The sequence below is a fragment of the Kryptolebias marmoratus genome, linkage group LG20 (genome assembly GCF_001649575.2).
Source record: "Kryptolebias marmoratus isolate JLee-2015 linkage group LG20, ASM164957v2, whole genome shotgun sequence".
Lineage (NCBI taxonomy): Eukaryota > Metazoa > Chordata > Actinopteri > Cyprinodontiformes > Rivulidae > Kryptolebias > Kryptolebias marmoratus.
In genome coordinates this window covers 2,610,475-2,622,873 of record NC_051449.1, presented here as the reverse complement: position 1 = coordinate 2,622,873, position 12,399 = coordinate 2,610,475, and the positions used below count along the sequence as shown (strand labels likewise).

Here is a 12,399-nt window from a genome sequence, read left to right as displayed (position 1 = left end):
CTTCTTCGTAGACATTGAGTTTGGCTGCAGCTGCACACAGTTGCAGCGCCTCCTACAGGAAACTGGTGGAGCTACGCAGAGAACCACGCCGTTCAAAAGCCTTGTTTGGATTCATGTTTTTATAATCTACACAGCAGAGAAACACTGAGGTCCGGACCTCGGGGTCCTCAGTGGGAGCTCCGGCCGGTCAGCAGGGTTGTGTTACGGCCTAATTTAATGTTAGGCTTGTTGAACACTAGAATTTAATGTTATTTTATTTTATTTTTTCAAAAAAATGGTTGATGTATCAGTCTGAAAATGTGAACCTTTTTTATTAATATTGTACACCTTTATATTCCCTTCATGCTTCATTAAATTGTTGTAATCAGAGAAAATGTTATCACCTGCTAACTAAAAGGGGCGATAATGTTTTTACAAGTTGTATCTTGTGTTTAAATATCTCCGGAATGACTGGAAGAATCCTAATTTAATTTTCAGGAAATAATCATCAGATGATCGTCTACAACTGATTAATTTTTACAGCCAGCACAGTTCAAGATGGCCACCACAGCTGGTTCACATGAACACAGCTCCTCCCGTTTTACAGATGTGGTAGTTCGGTTACAGATCCTTCGCTCCGCCTGCGTTTGGGTCCTTTTCTTCAACGAACCAGCAGTTCGAATCATCATTCCTGTCTGAAGTTCCTCTTTGTGTTTCCTGTGGTTCCTCTCAGCTTCCACCCGGGTCGTTTTTTCCTTCGACGTTGGCAACGGTCCGCTGGAGGTCCGCGCGGACGCGAGCGCGCCGCTCAACGACAACCGGTGGCATCGAGTCCGAGCGGAGCGGAACGTGAAGGAGGCGTCCCTCCAGGTGGACGAGCTTCCTGTCGCCGCGCAGGAAGCTCCTGCTGACGGCCATGTTCACTTACAGCTCAACAGCCAGCTGTTCGTAGGTGAGAACAGGATCTTTGTTTTAATCCTCTCGTGTCTCATATATCACTCCTGGAAAACAGATGGTTCCTTGGCAAACATCACATGAAGAGTTTATTTTCTCAGACAGTTTCTTTGTTCTCCAGGGATCAGTCCAGCGTTTCTGAAATCTGAAGCTTAATGAAAGTCTCAAACTTTCTTTCCGTCTCTCGTTCGTTAACATCTGACGTCGCTTTGTGAAAAGCTGCCCGGTCCAGAACTGTTTCTGGTACCCGAGGGGTTGGTCTAAAACAGGTCACTTTCACAAACTACTATTTATTTATAAATGTGTGTCACACTTTACTTTAAAGTACTTATATACGGTACACATCTGACACAAATAATACAAAGTAGAGGGTTTTTAATTGGTCTCCTGTGAGCTGTCTTCATCTTTCTGTTGTCGTTTGCCAAAGATAAATTTCTGTTTGAATTTGTTTTGATGGTTTTGTAAATAGTCTCCTAGCTGTGAAGGAAATGTATACACGTTTATCATATTATATCCCATATTAGTTCTGTTTTATTTAAATATTTTCTTCATGAGTTTTGGTATGTCAGTAATTTTATTGTTTATCGGATTATTTCTTTGTTGGAGTTAAATTTAAGAGCGCGTTTGACTTTTCGACCAATGCTTGTCTGGTTTTTTGTTAATTTAAGGCGGAGTTTAACCCAAAAAGTTTATATTAAAGCAAGTAAATCTTTTATTTTGGTTGATATGAACAGGATAAACTTGGAGCTACGTCAGTGGTCTCCAGTCCTGGTCCTCGAGGGACACCGTCCTGCAGGTTTCAGGTGTTCCTCTGCTCCAACACACCTGATTTGAATCAATGTGTGATTAACAGGCTTCTGCAGAACAGGAAGAGGTGATTTAACCACAGAATCAGGTGTTGGAGCAGAGAAACAAGGAAAACATGCAGGATGGTGGCCCTGAGGACCAGGATTGGAGACCCTTGGACCAATGCTTGTCTGGTTTTTTGTCAATTCAAGGCTCCTTTTCTTTGAGTTTAACCCATAAAGTTTATATTAAAGCAAGTAAATCTTTTATTTTGGTTGGTATAAACAGGATAAACTTGGAGCTACGTTAGTGGTGTCCAGTCCTGGTCCTGCAGGTTTCAGGTGTTTCTCTGCTTTGACTCACCTGATTTAATGACTGAGTGATTAACGGGCTTCTGCAGAACCTGAAGAGCAGAAACATCTAAAACCTGCAGGACGGTGGACCTCCAGGACCGGGACTGGACCCCACCGAGCTACGCTGCAGTTTGAGTTCAGGTTCTGACTTTTTTATGAATAAATAATGAATAATGTGGAAAAGAAAGAAGACAGCGGGTCAATCAGCTGATGACAACTTTCTCAGCCAAATATGAGCAGAAAACAAAGTTCAGAGATCAGCGACGGGTCCAACAGCACCGATCTGACATCAGTTAAAGATCCTAAATCTGCTTTCAGCCCCACACTTTAAACCTAAAGGAACCGTCGCCTCGTTCGTTCTCCCGAACCGAAGTGCTGAACCGGGTCCTGGAGCGGCGCCGCCGGCGGCTCAGCATTATTGAATATGAAAGTGCTGAGGCTGGTTTCTGACCGCTGAATGATCATCACGTCCAATAAGTTCACACGCAGCAGTTCTTACGCAAAGCCTGATTTCCTTTAAATCCTGAGGCGGAAACGATTCAGCGGACGTTCATGTAATTAAACACCAACAAACTTCATCAATACGGCAGCCTTGTTCACATCAACTTTATCAGCTCACGTTAATACTGTTCAGGCTCAGGGTCTGTTTATAAAGAAGGCGAGAGAGAAAAACATCATTTTATTTTTATTATCAGGCCCGAATCAGACTGTAAATATTTTGTCTTCATGTCTGTAAACAGGTATAACAGAAGCAGCAAAAGTGGATACAGATGAACTCAGTGTTTCAGTTTTTAGTTAAATATAAATTTGTGTTAGAATGAGAACTAAACGCTGAATATAAAGGTTCAAATTAAAGGTTAAAGGAGCAAAAACACGACATGAGTGATCAGGAATTCATTTGAAGCCAGTATTTGTCGTTAGATCATCTCAAAGTCTTCTTTAGGATGTACGTCTACAGCTGATTCACTTTTAGAGCCAACCCAACGTCCACCACTTCTAATCGACCTTAACCAACACAAAACATGACGATTTTACAGACGTTGAGATCAAATTAGGTGTGGTAGTAGCTGAGGGTCATCTCCATCACGTACTCTGAGTTCTAACAGACAACAAGGGCGATGATGCCTTCAAATAATTCTTCTTTCCTCAGATTCAGTGGTTCGGATCGTCGTGTTGCTGGTTCTTCGGTTGTGAATCAGGTTTAAATACGTCCATTTTTTAAAATAAAGACGCCTCCCATCTTCTTTTCCTTCCACAAACAGTTTTAATAAACCTCCGAACCCCATGTCTGACTTTAAAAACCCAAAGGATTGGTCTGTTTTTGTTCCGTTGCGTTGAAGGGAAACCTGTTGGATTATTTCGGTCATCGGCTGCTCCGGCTTTTCTGGAAACGGTTCACAAGTCGCGCCGAAGCAAACCGCTGCTCCCCCCCCACGGTCGTGAAGTATGCAAATTAAAAGCGTAGAGTTATGTGCTTTCTGCCTCTGCAGTGCTGTTATTTAAATTTACTCAGCATTTCGGAGCATGAATTGTATTTACAGGACTTGATTTGTGAAGCAAACCGCTCTGTTGTTTGAAATATAAGCCGCCGTGCTGGTTTGTGTAAATTCATAGGCTTTATTTTAGTGTGCGCTGTATTTCTACACCATAATCCTGCCTCGCTTTATGCAGCAGTGAAGTCTATTGTTTTGATTAATAAGCCGTCTTATTGCACTGCGTGGATTTATAATCCACATTATGCAGTTTACATCGTTGTTGTTTAAAATCCAGCCGCAGTTTAAAGAGTGCTCAGCGTTGGATGTGAGAAATAACTTTCTTTATGAAGGTTTATAAGAAACGGTTGGTTTTTGATTGTGTTGTTTTGCTGCTCTGCTTTCTGCCAAGTTGTTGTTGTTGTTGTTTACAGATTAGATTTTGCTGCTGCTTGTAGATCAAACATCATCTGTAAGGATTTCTGCTCATCATTAAAATGCTGATGGGCTGAAATCTGTTCTCTTTTTACGATTGAGTGCGAAACGTTTCCCCATCTAATCGATTTTATGTTGCTGTTTTTTATGTCACCTGGCAGGTGAGAGAACAGAAAATATAATCATTACAAATCCTGGCTGTGGTGGCAGTTTTGTGTTTCTGGTGAAGCTTTCTGTGTTTGTGAGCAGTTTGAGTTTTATTTTAATCAAACACAGACACGTCAACTTTACTTTTCTGTGTTTGCATTCTTACGGTTGATTGGAGTATTTACAGTTTGTAAAAATGCAAAAACGTCGTCTTCTAGTCGACATTCAGAATCAAACACGATCTGCAGAGCTGACACTAAAACCATGCACTGTTTATGGAAACAGGCTCCTCGTCAGTTTATTCCTCCACCAATATGTCCTTCTGCAGCTTCGGTCGCTTCGTACCCAGAATGTTTCCATGAGAAACAAAGCCGTCTGCCACGGGTCTCTTCGTCCCCGCCTCTGCAGACGCCACAGCGTTGATGATTGAACCGACTGGAGTACGTTTTTAAAATGAGCATTCGAGGTTTAAGAACCTTAATAACGTGACACTTTATCCTCCTGAGACCCTGCGTCCGTCACCGCATTGAAAAGATGCACATCAGATAAAAGCTTGGATCTCAGGAGGTTAAGTTCCCCTAAAAACACAAGCAGGCTGCTTTCTTTGTATTTCACACAAGCAGCATCTGCTTCAGAGTCTCTGCAGGATTTATGCATCTGAACTGAGATCCATTGATGATTGGAGATTCCTCAAATTGCTTATGGGCTGCAGTTCTTTAAAGGGTTAAGTTTATTTCTGTATTAATTCTGTGTAAATGACAGTATTTCCCACTAAATGTGAGCTTTAAAGATTTGAGTTTTCTGGATCAAACTGACACTAATATCAACTCACAAATCTGTACAGTCGTATAAGAAAACTATCATATTTCTATTTAATCCGGTTTCTTTTTGGTGCCATGAAGTGTTCACACCTGTAGTTGATTAAATGAGATCAAGTCCAAAATTATTTCTGTAAAACATTTAAAACAACCAGAGCTGACCAAAAATAATCGGCTAAAATCAAATAAAAGAAATGTTCAAGAAAACAATAAATTAAATAAACCAGTTAAGCTTGAACTAAACGTCAGTCAGAAGAAACGAGATTTAAAACGATCGGTCCTCTTCCAGTTCCAACCGTTCCTGAAATTATGAGAAAAATGCAAAAAACTTCTGCAGCTTCAATTTGCAGACAGGCGAGCCTTAAAACGAAACAAATCCCAGGAAGTTCTGTTTCTGTTCTGATGGTTTTTACTCAGACGGGACTCAGACCTTTCAGCGCCGCCGCTCTTTATGAAACTCACAGAGCAGCTGTTTGCTCTCGGAGGCTGAAGATGACAGCTTCCCTCCTCTTTTTCTTCACGCCAATAAATCACCGCCACACTCTCCTCCGTGAACCTCCCGTCTCCGCTCTGATATCACTCGTAAATTAGCGAAGCAACACAGAACACAGAACCTCCTCCGGCGTCTCGGCTGACACAACACAATCAGGAGCTCGTTGCTCTTTTATCAGGGAAAGACCGGCGTTAATGCGATGGAAGATAAACGGTTTGATGATCTGCTCAACATGCACCGCTTAGACTGTTTATGCAAATGTAATCACGTATTAATCTGGATCACAATCACAGTTGCTCTTATGTCTTTTTTATTTTTTTCAGGCTTAATGATTGAGACATTTAAGTTGCAAATTCATCGTTTGTTTGGAAGTGGGCCCAGAAGCTCAAATCAGCACAAACGCTGTCCAGAAATACTTCATCCAGTGAAAGACGCCGCCTGTAAAGCCAGGCGTGAACGCTAGTTTTCATTTTTTTTACCCTCCATCACTTTTCTGTAGCTGAACGATAAGTTTACAAGCCAAATGAAGCCCAAAGGAGAATAAAACTGATCTTCTCACCCATTTAAAACCGTTCATTTAAGTAAAATTGTTTTTGATTTGGCAGATTTGTTCAACGCGGACTCTAAAACAGGATTTTAACAAATTATTAATAACTCGAAGTTACTGTTGCAACAACAGCTGACGTTCTTTTATTAATCGCTGACACGTTTATTATTAAAACTTGGCTTTATTCCTGTTATTAAAAAGCCCCGAAAGTCTGAAATAACTCATTTAATGTTGATAAAAGGAAACCTGCAGAACAAAGCATTACCCCAGATCAAAGAAAGATGAATAAAGTTACCTCGGGACAATATATCATGGTAGAAAGAGTACAGCTTTTAACGTCAGGAAATATCTAAATTCCAACAATTTCAGTCGGGAACAGAAACCCTGATTCAAGCGTAATAAAAACCGAACAGCCTCAGCTTTGAAAGAGGTTCGACAGAGATTACAAAATGCAAAAAGGAAACACGTTTATCGTCCATATTGAAATCAGAAGAGCCTGAAAAGAATCGAGTCCTCAGCTTTTAACAGAACGTCTCTTAAGTTTCACAGCCTGGTTAGTTAACTAAATAATACAGGAACAATTTACTTTAAAGTTGTTTAGTTTCATTTAAAAAACCAAATCAGGCACTGAACTACCAGTTCAACATGACCTCATTAACCACAAACTACAGTTTAAGCAGCCAGTGGTTCAGTCATGGTTAGTTAACGATCCGTTAACGTTCCCTGACGAAGATCGCAGGTTTTTAAAGGGATAATTGGGACATTTTTAATGGGGTTCTGTGGGGTCATCAGCAGTCTGTCCAGACCTGGACAGTTTAACAGTATTACTGTTACTTTTGCTGCCTGAATACACAGCCTAAAAATGAATATGTTAGTGTAATGGTCCTTAATATAATTATTTTTAGTTATTTTAAATTCATTGCACAGAAATAAATGAAACTGAGGAGAGAAGGGACCACGCTGACAGTTTAAAATCTGTTTCAGCTTTTCAGCATTTTATTGCACTCAGAACAGATTTTAAACCAATCAGCTTTATATATATATATATATATATAAAGCTGATTGGTTTAAAATATATAAGCTGAACGCTGAAGGTTTAATTTAAGGTACACAGCTGAATGACGGCTCGGAGCAACAGGTGAGGGTGAGTACTGACCGGCGCCTCGGGGGACCAGAACAGCGGTCTGATGGGAGAATTTGACCTTTTAACCCCGTGTTGCACCTTGAAGAGTCGAGCTAAAAGCCACTCAGACCAGGTCCAGTTCCAGAGTTGATTTCTGCAGTCTTAAAACAATTATGATCTCATTTTTTCATAGCAGTTTATGCAAACATTGTTTTATAAACCTTTACGCTGCAAACTGTGCAGTTTGTCTAAAACATCCTGTAAAATGGAATAAAGGTAACTTGCTCCTTTTTCTGGTTTTGCTTTAAACTCTTTTTGTTTTTCCCGTTTCCAGGCGGCACGGCGTCCAGGCAGAGGGGTTTCCGGGGATGCATTCGCTCCCTGCAGATGAACGGCGTCACCCTGGACCTGGAGGAGAGGGCGAAGATCACGCCCGGCGTTCGGCCCGGCTGCCCGGGTCACTGCAGCAGCTACGGCTCGCTCTGTCAGAACCAGGGCCGCTGCGTGGAGCGGGTCAATGGCTTTTACTGCGACTGCAGCACGTCTGCTTACGCCGGAGTCTTCTGCCACACAGGTTCGAGCTGACGCCACAGGGTTTACTTTAACACAAGCAGGGTAATAATACTTCAACTACGACCTGGTTGAGTTAAAGCTAAAGTGTCTTTATCGTGTCTGCTGGTAGGAAAGGGAATGTAGTAAAATATGAAGATTAAACAGAACTGAAGGGTTAGAGCCAGTGCCAATCCATGTAGCAATTAACACTTTAACTTCTTTAAAATATTTTTACAGCAACAGCTTCGACTGTTCGAAGGTCAAACAGCTGCAGGATCTCTGGGGCGAGTCACCTTCAACCAGTTTTAATAAATTTAAATAAATCCCTGATATCAGAGAAAAACTGAAACCACCTTGAAGAGAAGGTGACCCTGAGATTATTGGACCTCCTCTGAGCTCCTGGTTGGTTTTTTGATTAAAGAGGAAACTACATTATTGCCCATCACCTTCTGTGTCAGAGTTTTAGACAAAGAGCCGTCAGAGTATGTGTTGGGGAGGACTCTCAGCTACTCCCACACCAGATTCTACCACAGCATCTGTAAAACTCACTGACTTATAGACATTTCTGTCAAGCAGCTAAAGTTTAAGGCAGAGTTAATCATGTATGAAGAGTTCTCAGTTTAGAACAAATCCTCCAGTTTTTTTTTACTTTTTAATAACCCACTTTTAAATGCTTAAATCATTCATTTCATTGCTGCACATGACAGATTACAGCTTAATTTTTGCATCTTTTAAACCACTGATTCCCAAAGTTGGGGTCGGGACCCCATTGTGGGTCACCTAACACCAACTAATGGTCCTTAGATAATCTCCAGACATTAACTTACAATTAAAAACATAGTTTTTATGATATATTTGCACCATAACTAATACAAAGAGTTGAAATATAAGTCATAAATTGATTTTAAAAAACAGGATAATGAGTGTTAGGCCTGTTTGTGTTGTCATTGTGCTCTTATTTAAAGGTTTTTTAGGATATTTAAACAGCCAACAGATGAGGTCACACCTTTGTCACTATTCTTTTATGGGTCAGAAGCAATAAATCTTAAACTAGATGTAAATATGTCACATTTTTAGGAACTTAAACCCCCAGCCTTTTAGGCTACTGACATTAAAGTGAGCAGCTGACACCTAAAAGCCCAGTTTCCTCTCAGTCTTTGTCTTGAGCTTCCTCTGACTCTAATTTTAAACATCTTACAGATATTAGTTGACTTTGAGTCCTCCTCACTTGACCAGTTTCCACGCTGCAGACTGAATTAGCTGCGGCGAGTCTTTGAAGTGCTGAACTTTCTAATAAAAGTTTAAAATCTATTCAGGTTGCCTCCCGAGCAGTCGGTGCATCCCTAACGCTGTTATTATAGTGTCCTCGCAACAAAATGAACTCCTGCTGACCTGTTCACTGAGAGGTTTTTTACCTTCCTTCATCTCTGCTCCGTCCTCCAGAGGTGTCGGCCAGCTTCAAGTCCGGGACGTCCGTCAGATACACCTTCAAGGAGCCCCACGAGTGGAGCAGAAACAGCAGCGACGCCGTGCTGCGAGGAGAAAAGGTCTCCCTGAGCTTCAGGACGGCTCAGAGTCCAGCTCTGCTGCTCTTCGTCAGCTCCCACTACAGAGAGTACCTGGTCCTGCTCATCAACAGGCACGGTGAGGACGGCCGAGGTTTCTGATTAAAACCCTCGGTGCTCTTTTAGGGTCCGTCTCTTCGGTTTCTTGGTTCTCATTTCCTCTTTCTTTTCTCCTTCTTCACGTACAGCAGGGGTGTCAAACCCAGTGACGCAAGGGGGCCAAAATTAAAAATTTGGTCCTAGCCAAGGGCCAATCACGATCAATATTTATTAAAAAATACATAAATTAACCTTAGTTTTAGATGTATTATGTCAACTCATATAGAAATATCAATGACCTTTTCCCAGTTACAGATTATACAGATTTTAGAGCAAACAGACTTTAATGAACACAGACAAATAGATCAAACTTCAAAAAGCTCATCATTAGCTGTCATTTCTTACGCCTCACTCAGCTTTTAAATGAATTTTTTAACATTAAAACAGACAAAAACCTGATCATACAGAAATTAAAACTATATATTGTTGGCTTCTAAGTCACTGTCAGAGAAAACTTCACTAATTAGGCTCAGTTTTTTTAAGCAAAATAAGATTTAAAGACTCAATCAGACTGGAGAGCCGGATGAAATGTTACAGAAGGCCGGATCTGGCCCGCGGGCCTTGAGTTTGACATGTCTGACGTACAGTAATGTCTGTTTGTATTCGGTGAGAAGTTTTAAAGATGCGACACTTGAACAGAAGCAGGACGAGTTTCAGTGTTGACTTTACAATCAGTCCTAAAAAATTAGCTTTACTTTCGGCCTGAGAATAATATTAAAGTGGATGAAACTGAAGATGAACAATCGTCTCTTAATGGCTGAATGTTTAACCCCTGCCTTTCAAGGCGAAAGGGCGATAATAAAAAGCACAAACCTGGCTGTAACTCTGTAAATATGGTGTGGTAGTAGCTGAGACTGGGTGGATTTTAACGAAACTTACAGGAAATAATCACTGGATGTACATCTACAACTGACTAACTTCTGGAGTCAACACGATTCAAGATGGCCGCCCCAGCCAGCTGACTAGCTACGCTTGGTTTTTGCCTCTCGGATCAGCTGCTCGTCATCCTTTGCTCTTCCTCGCCTTCTGCAGAAGCCCCCTCTGAAATGTCCCAATCTGCCCAGCTGCTGTCGGATTTGGTTACGATTCTTTTGAAGCGTTTTCCGGTCTTATCTCCGAGGCCACATGCTGCAGGAAGAAGAAATCGTTGTGCTGCTAATAGCCGACAGGTCGGGTCGCTGCCGAATGAGACGGCTGAGAACTTGTTTTCGGTGTGAGATATGATGTAATTTCTGCTTCTCCGAGTCGCAGGAGTCACTTTGAATTCAGATTTTCTGCATCCAGGAGTCTAATAGAAACGGCACTTTGCAGCTCGATTAGCTGTAAATGGATTTTTTTTTCGGCTGTTAATGACTCAGAGGAAGCTGATAAAACGCAGGACGCTGAGGTTTTGTGCTGACTTCTTAAAATGAAGCACCCAATTAGATCCCCGAGAGCCTAAAATTGTTTGCTCTTAGATGGCTAAATGTGTTTTACCCCTGCCTGCAGATAAACCTCCTCCTGAACCCAAACACAACAGATTTTACCGAAGGCCGCTTTATTTTACAGTAATAAAGCAACATCAGGGAGATGGAAACCTTTAACAAATCCCTGAAAACCTCAAAACAGGTAGTTAGTTGTATCTGCAACGTGTCGACAGGATTTATTTGTATTTGCACAAATGTTAAGCTAAATTCTTTGAAAACATCCATTAATTTTCCCTTATTTTAGCTGTCACCTTCAGTATTTTAGGCTTTTGTTCGGTCTGAACTCAATATGCTCGGCAGTGGGAGAATTAGACCAGCTCTGTTATTGATAGAGAATTAGCTCTGATCCTCTTAATATAGAAATCTTAATTAATAGAGCACAGAAACATAAATCTGTGTTTGATGGATTAAAAATGTAATCTTACCCTGTTGGCAAAGATTACAAAACCACAGCAGAAGAAAAAAAAAACCTGAACTTAAACATTTATGGGGCTAATTCAAGCTGAAACCTGTTATTTTTGTCTCAAATGTTGTTGTTTTTTCTTGTGTGTGAAGATGAGCTGGAGCTGAGATACAAGCTGGACGGCAGCAGAGAGGCAGAGGCGCTGAGGAGCAGCGTGAGGGGCGTGGCCAACGGACAGCTGCACGCCGTGACCGTCAGGAGGACGGCGGACTCCGTGTCCGTGCAGGTCGCTTCACTTTATTTGTTTCAAAGAATTCAACAGGAGTAAAATGAGCTTGTTCCAGAACAAAACGGATACGAGTTTTTCTTTTGTTTGGGACAAAAACAACCCACTTTGTGTTGATTATTTCTTTGTTGTAACGACGCTTCTTGACAATTAATCTGATGCTGTTTGTTTGTTTCCCTTTAAATGGAGCCACTTTTGTTAGGAAAATGAATTTGTGGGCTGCGTCTATAAAAGAACTTGACAAACAGCTCAGTCTGCTGTTGGCTTTTATTTGGTTTGATTAAAATCTGAAGAAACAAGACGTCAGTTTAACAAACGGGTCTAAAGCACGTGGAAGAACCATACACAGCCACAAAACCAATCCTGATCTTTAACAAGCCTTTGACACAAGTTGGTCACTCTGGAACAAACAGGCTGATCCCACAGGTCAGGACTGCAGGGAGGACGCTTAGACTTACCTGCTTCTGGAGGTGGTCTCTGACGAACCCCACTCCAACAGAGTTCGGTCTCAGGCTGTGCAGATTGCCCTGGTTGCTGACACCTGGGGTACCAGAAGCTCCAAACGAGAATTAATCAGTCCTTCCAGGATTTTGCGGGCAAATTTTGTGATTGTTGCCGCTAAAATGCCTGATTTCGCGGGGCATTTTCCTAAAAGTTGCAATTTTTCTTACTAAAAATCAATAAAAAACTATAACTTTGACAAGGCAGGACTTGACAGGATTCAGACTCGCAACACAATCACAAAGTTTTAAGGATTTTATTATGGGAAAAGGAGGATCGGGACCAGAAGCTCTGAACTGCGCACTCACGTGACCGTCGTGGATCGGGACCAGAACAGGTAAGTCCTCCTTAGCTTGGTGGCTAGATGCAGACAGGCTTGTCTGAAAGGGACTGAGGCAAGAGGGAAAGTCCAGGTACAGG

The 12,399-nt window shown here is 41.6% G+C and overlaps 1 protein-coding gene across 1 annotated transcript in view; it reads left to right on the top strand.

The window, feature by feature from the left end:
- The window catches only part of LOC108232834 (contactin-associated protein-like 4), a 118,327-nt gene that overhangs the window by 95,399 nt on the left and 10,529 nt on the right, over positions 1-12,399 (top strand). The window contains exons 17-20 of the mRNA XM_037973024.1: positions 713-931; positions 7,442-7,681; positions 9,103-9,303; positions 11,345-11,478. Coding sequence (XP_037828952.1) covers positions 713-931; positions 7,442-7,681; positions 9,103-9,303; positions 11,345-11,478 — 794 coding nt within the window. The remainder of the gene's footprint in view (positions 1-712; positions 932-7,441; positions 7,682-9,102; positions 9,304-11,344; positions 11,479-12,399) is intronic.